Here is a 13,330-nt window from a genome sequence, read left to right as displayed (position 1 = left end):
GCGAGTGTCTGGCATGGAAGGGCAGGTCCCAGCTGACCTCTGGGCCATGGGCAGCATCTGGGTTCCCGGACCCCCATGCGCCCTCCTCCACTTGAGTCACAGTGCCTGAGTCCCCACACGGAGATGCGGTGAGCGTGGCCTTGTTGCCCCACACAACCTTAGGGTGTGCTGGCCTTGTTGCCCCACACAACCTGCCAGCCTGCTGTTCGGTTGTTACTGTTACTGTGATGGCATCCTGGACAATTTGCATATTCCTCTATTATTAGTATACTCTTTTGATTTTAATATGACATTTATATGTACTTGTTCCTTTTGTAATCAAAAGTTTTAGCTAATGATGACGCTTCTTTCCTTCAGGTTACACCTATGTTTGAGGATTGGACTACTATTGATTGGTATCGATTTCTCTGTTTATGGGAGAAGTTGCCAACTTCTATGAAACGGGTGGCAGAGCTAGTGGGAGTTGAAGAAGGGTTCTTGGCTCGCTGTGTGAAGGGGAAAGTAGTAGCCAGAACTGAGAGACAACACCGGCAAATGGCCATCCATAAAAGGTAAGTATCAAGGAGCCTGCACTTCCTAGTATTTAATACAGTATTAAATATGCAGTAGATGTTCAGTTTATTGTAGTCACTTTCATTGTCATTAAAATCAAATTTTTGGCTCCATATAGTAAATTTTTTTAATTTACTCTACTAGTATGTACTGAATTTATTAATATATTAGTTTCTCCCTTGCTATTTGTAGTTTAGAAACCATTATATATGAATACTTCTTATAGTAGAACATTTAATTAATTCCTCCTCTTAAAGAAAATGTGAATCAGGATGCTTTAGGGAAGGATGCTCCTGACAGCCATGGAAGTGATTCATTACTACTACAGAAGAGCCAATAAAAGATTCAGCTGAAAAAAAATAAAAGGTTCAGCTGGGAAATTGTATAGGCTTTTAGCTTTTTTGAAATATACTACAATTATTTTTTTCTTAAGGCATTTCTCTAGCATATTATTTACAACATAGTCAAGTGTAAGTTTTGTAAGGATTCATATACCTAGATAATTTGTGGCACTATTGCCTTTCAAATAAAAACTTTTTTATACTCAAATTCTGTCATTTTATTGAAATATGGTTATATAACCATATAACTGTGTATCAAATGTTGTTTTAAATTTTTGTGCCATTACATTTCTTGAAACAAGTCTTATTTTTTGAAATTAGTTAGCAGTATTGAACCATAGATGAAATCTTTTTGTTGTGCAGATATTAAATTCTATGCTATAGTACTAATATATTTCAGAACTTACTTTACAAACATTGAGCTCAGTCTTTGCCCGCTAATCCTATATCTTATTAGGAATCTTCTCTCTTGCCTTTTTGGTTCTTACTTACTTATACCTTTATAGTAGATAAAAGTGATCTCTTATCATATTTTGGTGATTTACTTTCCAGGTTTTTTACCAGTCTTGTGTTACTAGATTTAATCAGTGAAGTTCCCTTAAAAGAAATTAATCGGAAATATGGATGCAATCGTGGGCAGGTTCAATCTTTACAACAATCAGCTGCTGTTTATGCAGGTCAGTTAAACAAGGACTTCTGCATTTATTTAAGACTGTGGTTTGAAGTTAAATTAAGATTACTTCTCTCTCTCCCCCTCCCTCAATTCCATTTTACTGTTGGCTTCTCTAAAATTGAGGGGATTGTGTTAAACCATAATTTTGTATAATCCCTAACATCACCAGGACACCTTTGTTTTCTGTTTTTTATCTTTTTTATTTTTCCTGTTGCCTGCTACTGCAAGAAGAAACAGACACATTTTCAGTGATCTCCCTTTTCTAAGTTAGTTACTGATTAATACTTGCTATTGAGGAGGATGGCAAATGGAAAGGGATTTCTGCACTTCGGACTGTTCTAAATTATTATTTCTTGTCTAAGGAAACGGGAGTCTTATTTAATAAAATTAAACCCATATTCTATAAGCTAATCAAACAGGAAAGTTAGGGATCTGATTTTACCAAGTCCTTCGGAAGGAAACCCTGGGCTGCTGGAGAGTGTGCATATTGTGAAGGTATGTGCATATATGAAAGAATACTGAGGGAAAGATGGGGTGGGAGGTAGTCAGGAAGGAGAAACTCACCCTTCAATTCACTGGCATCAAATGTCTTAGGGTGCCTCTAGGGTTAGTGTTCTCATAGGGAAATGATTTTTTTAATGACTTGGCACTTGCCTGCTCTGGCCTCTTTATTTCAAGACTGTCTAGCTATTGAATTGGGCAACCTTTCTTTGAAGAAAATATCAATGGGAGATTCACTTTTTAAAGTGCAAACAGCCCTTGAATATTTAAATCAGCTTTCTTATTTTCCTCTAGGTGGAAAGAGTCCCTTACCTATTTTTAAGGGTTCTCTCTTCCTTAAAAAAAGAAAGGAAAAAAGAGAGATTGAAAGAGAGGAATGAACTAGGGTGAGGGCTTTTTGTTTTGTGGTTATGTGCTCTGCCTTAGTTTTTTCAAATGTCAAGGACATGATTAAGAATAAATGAGGTGCAGCCACTATGGAAACAGTATGGCGTTTCCTCAAAAAATTAAAAATGGAACACCCATTTGACCCAGTAATCCCACTTCTAGGAATATATGCCAAAAAATCAGAAACACCAATCAGAAAGGATATATGCACCCATATGTTCATAGCAGCACAATTTACAATAGCTAAGATTTGGAAACAGCCTAAGTGCCCATCAGCAAATGAGTGGATTAAAAAACTGTGGTACATCTACACAATGGAATACTACGCTGCTGTAAAAAAAAAGAAAGAACTCTTACTGTTCACAACAGCATGGATGGACATGGAGAGCATTATGCTAAGCGAAATAAACCAGTCAGAGAAAGATAAATATCACATGATTTCACTCATTTGTGGAATATAATGAACAACATAAACTGGTGAACAAAAATAGATCCAGAGACAGAGAAGCATCGAACAGACCATCAAACCTCAGAGGGAAGGCAGGGTAGGTTGGCACGTGGTGGGTAGGAGATCAACCAAAGGACTTGCATGCATTCCTATAAGCCTAACCAATGGACATGGACACTAGGGCAGTAGGGGCAGTTCCTGGGGGGTAGGAGTGGCTGGGGAGGGGTCGATGGTGGAAAAGGAGACCTATGTAATACTTTAAACAATAAAGAATAAAATAAATAAATAAAATAAAAAGGATAAATGAGCCTGTCCTGGCTGGTGTGGCTCAGTTGGTTGAAGTATCATCCCATACACCGAAAGGTGGTGGGTTCAGTTCCTGGTCAGGGCACATACCTGGATTGTGGGTTTGATCCCCGGTCCAATCTGGGCACCTTTGGAAGGCAACCAATCAATGTTTCTTTCTCTCTCTCTCCCTTTCTCTCTGAAATCAGTTTTTTTAAAAAGAATAAGTAAGATGACATTGAATGTGTTTAGCACATTTGTTGGCTAATTAGCTAGGCCCTTAACATATATCTCCTCTTCTGTTAACTTACACATGGGCCTGTAAAACTTTACAATTATCCAGGAAAAAAGGAAACAGTGAAACAAAAGTACACCTAAAGAAATAAAGAATTGATCTATAAAGAATTTTTAATTTAATAAATATTCTATGCATATTCTAGGGATGATTACAGTGTTTTCCAACCGCCTGGGCTGGCACAACATGGAACTACTACTTTCCCAATTTCAGAAGCGTCTTACATTTGGAATCCAGAGGGAGTTGTGTGATCTTATCCGGGTGTCCTTACTTAATGCCCAGCGAGCCAGATTCCTCTATGCTTCCGGCTTTCTTACTGTGGCAGATCTTGCCAGAGCAAATATTGCTGAGGTGGAGACTGTTCTGAAAAATGCTGTGCCTTTTAAAAGGTAAGAGAGTCCCCCTGTCTGCAGAGAGTTATTAAATGAAAAATCATGTCAATTAGTAAATAATAATTTCTGTATTAAAATATTTTTCTCTTTGATAATATCATGACATAGTTGGTGTAAATGGAAGGAAACATGGCTACTTTCCCCCCCTTTAGGGTTACTTTTTATTTTTTATACTTTTAAAATATTTCATGACTTAAAAGACATTTCTAAAAGTATCATAATTCTCCCCTAGAAAAATTGAGTAAAGGTAAGGTATCAATGCTTAGTGCAGTGGTTCTCAACCTGTGGGTCGCGACCCCTTTGGGGGTTGAACGACCCTTTCAAAGGGGTCGCCTAAGACCATCGAAAAACACATATATAATTTCATATTGTTTTTATGAAATTGATTAATCACTATGCTTTAATTATGTTCAATTTGTAACAATGAAAATACATCCTGCATATCAGATATTTACATTATGATTCATAACAGTAGCAAAATTACAGTTATGAAGTAGCAACGAAAATAATTTTATTGTTGGGGATCACCACAACATGAGGAACTGTATTAAAGGGTCGTGGCATTAGGAAGGTTGAGAACCACTGGCTTAGTGCTTTGATGGATTTAGATTTTCAATATATATTTAGGGCTCACATTAGACTTTCTTTAGGCAAGAGCACTTTAAAATGTACTTCTCTTGCCCAGCCATGTGGTTCATTCGTTGAGCGTCAACCTATGAACCAAGGAGGTTACTGGGTTGTCGGCTCAATCACCAGTAGAGGGCGTGCAGGGGTCAGCCGATCAATGATTCTCATCATTAATGTTTTTATCCCTTTTCCTTCCTCTCTGAGATCAATAAAAAATACATATATATTTTAAAAATGTGCTCCTCCTGAATGTTCTTTGGAACACTAGTCCCTCAAAATAATTGTGAGAGTAGGATTCCTTGATTATTGTGTACATGTGGGTAACCAAGTTATTGATGGTCTCAGTATACACTGAGTGGCCAAATTATTATGACCACCCCATCAGTACTTCATTGACACTTCCAAAAATACTGAATATTGAAAACTTCCTAAGCAAATACTCTCAAGGTTTTATTATTATTATTATTATTATTATTATTTGCATAATTTATTCACTTCATTGTACTGATGGCGTGGTCATAATAATCTGGCTGGTCATAATAATCTGGCCACTCAGTGTATATATAATCAAGGAATAGCTTAAGTAATTTCTCAACCACTGTTCTTTGAACTCACTCTTGTATAAAACCTTGGCCAGATCCTATTGATATTTAGGCACTTATAGGTTTAAGAGTTTTATTTTCAGCTATTAAGAATTTGTTCAAAATTTATAAAAGCATCAGTCTCGTTTCCAGTTTAGTATTTCTTTCCTCACACTTCGTTTAGGCCTGATATAGGCTCTGAAACTTGTAATATGCATGAGAAGGGATGGGCATATTTAAAGGAGCAGCCTTGCTGCCCCCTGTGCCACCTCACATTGTGACTCTGCTCTCTGCCTTCCACCGCCACCCCCAGGTAAGGCTCCTGTGGGACTAAGTGCCCCATGTGCTGCACCCAGCATGGCTATAGGGGCATAGCTACCTCTACCTAGATTTCGAAGGATGGAATTGTCTGGAGTTTTAGAACATAACCCTGGGAGGAACACAACCCAGGCCACTGTAGAGTCCCCACTAGGGCAGTACTCAATGGAACTGTGGGGCTGGGGCCACTCCTCTGACCCCAGACCAGAAGAACAATTGATGTGTGATTTTGTCACTTTGGGGTGTATCTCTGGCCAAAGTCTATTTGGAGTATGGTTTAAAACCTTCTTGTAAAAGTGTTGTTCTCCTCTGGAGCCTCTGATTTTTACAGAATCTTTGGATATATACATACTTGTTTAGGAGTATATACTGTTAGTTCCTGAGGTAAAAAAGTTTAGATGTGGAATGTCTCTGTGGTAACCATATGCCATACATCATACATGACCCTTCCTATGGGTCATCAGAAGGCAGCACTCATTTAAAAAAAATTAACTGGAAATATTGTTTAACACATTTTAGAATCATTTCTTTTTTAAAAATTATTTTATTTTATTTTTAATATATTTTTATTGATTTCTGAGAGGAAGGGAGAGGGAGAGAGAGATAGAAACATCGATGAGAGAGAAACATTGATCAGCTGCCTCCTGCATGCCCTTACAGGGGATTGAGCCTGCAACCCAGGCATATGCCCTGACAGGGAATCAAATGATGACTTCCTTAGTTAATGGGTCGACGCTCAACCACTAAGCCACACAGGCTGGACAGAATAATTTCTTATTATCCTAAAGCTGTTATTGTCATGGCTGTGCGTCTCCAAAATTAGTGACACATCAAGATCATGTGCCTTTTCATGTGACACACTGAGAGAGACATTGCTCCTGAAGTGTTCCTTATCAAAAATGTCTAACATGAATTTAATCAAAAGCAAACATCAGACAAGCCTGAATTGAGAGACATTCTACAAAGTTATTGACTAGTACTTTTCAAAAATATCAAGGTCATGAAAAAGAAAGACTGAAGAATTATTTGTAATTAGAGGGTAAAAAAGTCTTCGCACTCTGGCTGTTTTGGCTCAGTGGATAGAGCGTTAGCCTGCAGACTGAAGGGTCTGGGTTCGATTCTGGTCAAGGGTATGTACCTTGGTTGTGGGAACATCCCCAGTAGGGGGCGTGCAGGAGGCAGCTGATCGATGTTTCTCTCTCATCGACGTTTCTAACTCTCTATCTCTCTCCATCTCCCTTCCTCTCTGTAAAAAGCAATAAAATACATTTTAAAAAATTGATTATGGTTCTTAACCCTTTATTTGATATGAATATTGAAAGTATTTTCTCAAAATTTATCAGTTGTCTTTTGACTTTTGTTACATCGTTATACCCATACAGAGTTTTATTAATTTTCTATTGATTAATTTTTTTAATATATTTTTTTCTTTTTTGATTCTGAATGTCATAGTTGGAAAGCCTTCCTGTACAGTGAGATTAAAGAGGAATTCACACATTTTCTTGTATTTTAAATTTGCATTTAGATTCCTGATACATTTAGAATTTAATTTTGTATGTAATGTGGTCTGGATTTATCTATTTCCCATTTATAAAAAAGTTTGTCTTGGTCCCAGTGATTTGAAATGCCACCTTCATCATATACTAAATGTCCATATGTAATTAGGTCTATCTCTGGATTTTTTAAAATTTACTATCTTTTTGTCAATTCATGAACGATACAATGCTCTTTTTTTTTAATCCTCACCCGAAGATATTTTTTCATTGATTTTAGAGAGAGTTTGAGAGGGACAGAGAAACATTGATGTGAGAGAAACATTTAAAAATATCTTTATAGATTATCTGGTTATATCTTTTTCTTATATTTCTTATGGATTTGGGACTTTTTGCCTCCCGCATGCTCCTGACCAGGCCTGGGAGCCTGCAACAAAGTACATGCCCTTGACTGGAATCAAACCCGGGATGCTCTATCCACTGAGCCAAAGCGACTAGGGCAGCAATACAGTGCTCTTAATAAAAAGCCTTTATAGTATGTTTTAATGTCTGGTAGGGCAACCTCCCTCTCATAGTTTTTCAATATTTTCCTGTCTACTTTTGCATGTTTGCCCATGTGAAATTTGAAGTGTCTGTTGATATTTTATTGGGGTTTGATTGAAATTTAACTTACAACTGACTCCTTTATAATGTTGAGTCATTCTATCCACAGGTAGGTAATTTCTTTGCATTTGATATCGTTGCGATATTGAGGATTTTAAAAAAGATTTCCACAGACAGCTTTTCAGGAGTTTCCAAGTCTTCCTCATAAGGGGTTTTATACATTTCTTGTTAAATTTATTTTCATTTAATCTTTATTGTTTTAATTGGTTTGTGTCTATGATCTCTTCTATATGGTTATTATTTGAGTATATGGAGGCTGTTGATTCTTGTATATTGTTATCCTGTTATTTTTTGAATTCTTGTTTGAGTTACTTCTATCATTGATTTCTCTAGGATTTTTAGATATACAGTCATATCATGTACAAATGGAGATATTTTATGTCTTCCTTAACAATCTTTATATTTCTAATTGATTTCTGTTGTCTAATTGAATCAAAACTCCAGGTTTTTATCCAAGTTACCTTCATGGCCCTGACTGAAGCCTGCCTTCAGGTGAAAAGTGTGACAGTTTAACCACTGCCATTTGTTTCTTCTAGTCTCAACTCTTTTCTGGTTTCTACTTTCTTTTGGTCACTCCACAGTCCCTTTAACATTTTGTCCAGAGTTTGTATTATGTAGAGGATTTGTTTTCAATGCAAGTTTTATGATGCTCACTTTTTTAAGTTTTTTATTTAAAGAATCTGTCTTAGGCCTTCCCTGGTTATGCTATTTAAAAATTGCAGTATCACCCATCCCACCCTGGTGTTTCATTTTTGTACACAACTCTTATCATCAGTTAAAATAGACTATATTTTAACATTTGTTCATTTTCTGATTTCCCCAACTAGAATGTGAGCTCTGAGAGCAAATATATTTCTCTGTTGTTCAGTGCTATTTCTTTTTAAAAAAAATTTTTTTTTATTGATTACAGAGAGGAAGGGAGAGGGAGAGAGAGTTAGAAACATCAATGGTGAGAGAGAATTATTGACCAGCTGCTCCTGCATGCCTCCTACTGGGGATTGAGCCCACAACTTGGGCATGTGCCCTGACTGGGAATTGAACTGTGACCTTGTGGTTCATAACTTGACACTCAACTACTGAGTCACACCAGCTGGGCAGTGCTGTTTCTTTCATTCGTAGGACAGCTGATGCTTAATAACTATTTGTTGTATGAATGAATCAATGCATTAATTTATTTCTCTTCCTATCCCCTTCCTAGTGCCCGAAAGGCAGTGGATGAGGAAGAGGAAGCCGTTGAAGAACGTCGGAATATGCGAACTATTTGGGTGACTGGTAAAAAAGGCTTAACTGAAAGGGAAGCAGCAGCCCTTATCGTGGAAGAAGCCAAAATGATTCTACAGCAGGACTTAATTGAAATGGGAGTGCAATGGAATCCACATTCCCCTTTGAATTCTGATACATGCTCATTGACCAGCAGTGAGTCAGAAGAAAAGGAGCATAAATTTAAACTCCAAACTAAGAGGTCTTGTGAAAGATTAACATCAAAGAAAAAAAGTAACACAATATTTGGTGATTCTTCTGTTAAGGAATCACCAAATACGGTGAAAGATTTAGATAAAGGTAGAGAGCATAAAAATTCCTTTTATTATCAGTTTCAGGATGGAAAACGAGAATGTCGGGCACATTCAATTTCCAGAGGAAGAAAACGGGCTTATTTGAATATAAGTAAAGAGAAGCTAGAAACCTCTTTGAATGAGGGAGAAACAAGCACTAAGAAAGTCGTTCAGACTGTCTCATCTGAGAAAACAAAAAAAGAAGCTTTGAATCTCAGTCTAGAAAAGATGAACACAACCTTTAAATCTTGGAAACGTAAGCATCTCAAACGATCCAGAGACAGTAGCCCTGTGAAAGACACTGGGATGTGTAAAATTGATTTTCAAAAACAGCTGAATCTTATTCATTGTGAAGATTCATTTACCTCAGATGAGAAGAATGTGGAATTTAGAAGTCCAGGGCCACTTGCTAAAAATGCATCTTTATGTGCTGAGGGAAAACATAACAAAGCATCATTCCCATCACAAACAGAACAAAATTGTTCAAGGAACAAAACAATAACTAATGATATTCTTATGGAACATTTTATCACAGGATCCAAGAGTAAAAAGGAGACTTGTCAATCCACTAGTGTGGTTAGTGAAAATGGAAGAGGATTAGCTCCTGTTGAGTCAGAAAAAATAGACAAAGTGCTAATACAAAGTGATTCAAAAAACCAAAATATTTGTGTTAAACACCATGATACCAATCCAATTAATCAGTCCCTGGAGAAGCAGTCTGATAAACAGACAAAAATTTATACCAAACAGAAAAGAATACTAGAGAAGCAGATAGCTTGTAATCATATGAATAGAGACTCAAATGCTATTATCAAATGTAAAAGTATAAATTTTAATGCGGAGGAAAAGAAATCAAATAATCTTCAGGTATCCGGAGATAATATAAGCAGCACTGAGATACCCAATGGAGTACATCTACCAGCTGGAGCATTTGGTAAATCTGGAGGCCAGCAGGAGAATTTTCTAAATACCTCTAGAGTACAAGAAGAAACAGATGCTTATGCAGCAAAAGAAACTAAAAATAATTGTGTTTCTGACTTAGGATTAGTTCCTTGTGATTTTGAAGATAGTTTCTACCTGGATACTCAGTCAGAGAAAATTATACAACAGATGACAACTGAAAATGCCAAACAAGGAGCAAAGGACACTAACCTGGCAACAGACATAATGCAGAAGAGTCTAAACAAACGGAATTCGAGCTCTATTCAGAATGAGATTCACACTGCCTTCCCTGGTGAACAACATTCTCCAGGAGTGATAAATATAGACCATTTGGAACCTAACACTGTAGATACTATAAAACAAAGCGCTGGTTCACATGAGGTTAATATCGTGACTCCAGAAAGCCCACTTTTTCATTCACCAATATTATTGAAGGAAAATGGCCCTTGTTTGAAAGCGAATGAACTTTCTGTTACTGACTCCCAATTAAATAGTTTTCTTGAAGGTTATCAAACACAAGAAGCTATGAAACCAGTTATATCTCAAAAGAGAACTTCCACTGGTGTAGAAGTAGAATGTCTGCCAGTCCCTGAAACAAGTTTGAATTTGAGTGATAGTTTACTCTTTGACAGTTTCAGTGAAGACTACCTAATAAAAGAGCAACCCCCTGACGTAAGAGTGAAAGAACCCCTGCCTTCTGAAGTAACGTCAGACCATTTCAGTGATTCTCTGCATCTACAACCAGAGGACCCAATGAAACCAAATATGGATGAGAAACAAGATAATCGGCAGCAGTTGACTTGTTTCAGTGATGAGTCTATTGTATTTTCAGAAATGGATTCTGCTCAGATGGTGGAAGCTTTGGACAATATAGATATATTTCCTGTCCAAGATAAACATAATGCTGCAGTATCTTTGGGGGCATTAGAACTAAGTGATCCAGTTGGTAATGATTATCCCCAAAGAGAAGTAACTGAAGGAGATAAAGATGAAAAGTCTCAAAAATCCAAATTAACTGAGACAAGGCAAAATAATTCATTCATATGGTCAGGAGCATCATTTGATTTAAGTCCAGGACTGCAAAGGATTTTAGATAAAGTATCCAGTCCTCTAGAAAATGAAAAGATAAAACTAACCACTATAAACTCATCTAGTTTAAAAGGAAAAAATACAGAGTTAAATGACAAACAAGAAGTGGTTTTAAATTTGGAGCAGGGAATTTCATTCTTTCCTCATATTGAAGTAAAAAGCAAGATTGAGACACTAGAGAACAATGCTGTTCATGGTGACACCCCATTGCTCTTGCCTTGTAAAGAAATCGGTATAGTTGATGATAATGGACTCATTCCTCCTACACCCATCCCAGCATCTGCTGCTGAGTTGTCATTTCCAGGTATTCTTGGAACATCTTCTGTAAAACTTCAGAAAAATAGTGTTTTAGAACTTGGTGAAAATTATTTACTTGGCTCACCTTCAGCTATTAACCATGATTTAAGTCCAGAGAGTAGAAATGATGTAAAAGATGACAGTCCCATTAGAGACACAGGTTTTTCACTGGAGTTATCACAGGATGGATTGCAGTTAACTCCAGCCTCATGCAGTGCAGAAAGCTTGGCCATAATTGATGTAGCAAGTGACCGAACTCTCTTTCAAACATTCATTAAGGAGTGGCAGTGCAAAAAGCGATTTTCCATCTCACTGGCTTGTGAAAAGACCAGTAATTTGACATCTACAAGTGCAACTATTGGTGGTAGGTTTAAGCAAGGTAAGAATTAAATTTTTTTTCAAATTTATATGTAAAATAGGCTGAGATGGGACTGAGATTTTTCAGTATTGGATATTAAATGTAATAAATTTATTCAAAGTTTAATAAGTTTCTCTTATGTGGGTTTACACCTGTGGGCCGTATAAGGCTTGTGAAATCATTTTATCTGGCCCTGCCAAGGCATTAGGGGTCAGTTAATTAAATGTTTGACCGAAAATAGCAGACTAATTTTTTAAAAATATATATTTTATTGATTTTTTACAGAGAGGAAGGGTGAGGGATGAGAGTTAGAAACATCGAAGAGAGAGAAACATTGATTGGCTGCCTCCTGCACCCCCCCTACTGGGGATGTGCCCGCAACCTAGGTGCATGCCCTTGACTGGAATCGAACCTGGGGCTCTTCAGTCCACAGGCCGACGCTCTATCCACTTAGCCAAGCCGGTCAGGGCAGCAGGCTAATTTTTAAGTTGATAATTTTGTATGGCCCTCGAATGATGTTATAAATATCCAAATGGCCTTTGGCATGAAAAAGGTTCCCTACCCCTGGTTTACACATAGAACAGCCTAATTGTTCAGCACAAGAGATGGTTGACCACAGGACACGTGGGTGGGAGAGCTGAATACTGAGACCAAGAGCTCAAGCTGGGAGACTGAAAAAATGTAGGCCACCAAGGCACTTTTCATTCCTCTGGCTTCGATCCACTGTTGTACCTGGATGATTAGGCCTGTGTCTATCTCTTCCAAAGTAGGCCAGAGGTCTAATCTAAACAGCCTTCACACAGCAGCTCCCAACCCTAGGTCACCTGTCAGGAGTTCCAGATCAGTGTTGTCTCCTGGGACATTGACTCAGTTGTCAAGCTTATTTCTTCAGGGGCCACCACAATTGGTGTGGCTGGTTCAGGAGCGTGTATTGGAACAATGTTTGGTAGCTTGATCATTGGGGATGTCCATCTCTCAAACATCAGCTCTTCTATGCTGTCTGGGCAGTGCCCTTTCTGAGGCCATGGGCTCTCTTTGATGGTTGCCTTCCTCATGCTCTTCACTTTGTGAGGCTTCATGGAGTTCTCTGCTACTTCAACTCCAGGCCATGCCTAGTGCTAGTGCATGCTAAGCTTTACCATTAAACACAAAATTTTTCTTTAAAAAATTGCATATGTATGTATAATACATAATATACACTGAGTGGCCAGATTATTATGACCATCTGACGTTTATAGGCAAATTAGCTATAATTTCCCACTGAAGTTGCTAGAGGGCCAGACCATTATAAATAGGGAAGCAGGTTGTTTACCACGACAGTAGAAGTGATTTTTTTTCTGAATATATGGGTAAACAACATGATTTAACAGCCTTTGAACGTGGGATATATAATAATCTGAGTGGCCAGATTATTATGACCATCTGATGTTTGTAGGCAAATTAGCTATAATTTCCCACTGAAGTTGCTAGAGGGCCAGACCATTATAAATAGGGAAGCAGGTTGTTTACCACGACAGTAGAAGTGATTTTTTTTC

The 13,330-nt window shown here is 37.6% G+C and overlaps 1 protein-coding gene across 4 annotated transcripts in view; it reads left to right on the top strand.

Moving 5' to 3' along the window:
* POLQ (polymerase (DNA directed), theta) overlaps nucleotides 1-13,330 on the top strand; it is a 97,038-nt gene that overhangs the window by 35,421 nt on the left and 48,287 nt on the right. For all 4 annotated transcript variants that reach the window (XM_005875363.2, XM_014546990.1, XM_014546991.1 and 1 more), the window contains 4 exons: nucleotides 358-551; nucleotides 1,446-1,570; nucleotides 3,628-3,871; nucleotides 8,755-11,816. In XM_005875363.2, the coding sequence (XP_005875425.1) occupies nucleotides 358-551; nucleotides 1,446-1,570; nucleotides 3,628-3,871; nucleotides 8,755-11,816 (3,625 nt within the window). The remainder of the gene's footprint in view (nucleotides 1-357; nucleotides 552-1,445; nucleotides 1,571-3,627; nucleotides 3,872-8,754; nucleotides 11,817-13,330) is intronic.

This window comes from Myotis brandtii, unplaced genomic scaffold, assembly GCF_000412655.1.
Source record: "Myotis brandtii unplaced genomic scaffold, ASM41265v1 scaffold46, whole genome shotgun sequence".
In the NCBI taxonomy this organism is placed as follows: domain Eukaryota; kingdom Metazoa; phylum Chordata; class Mammalia; order Chiroptera; family Vespertilionidae; genus Myotis; species Myotis brandtii.
This window is presented reverse-complemented; position numbering and strand designations above follow the sequence as displayed.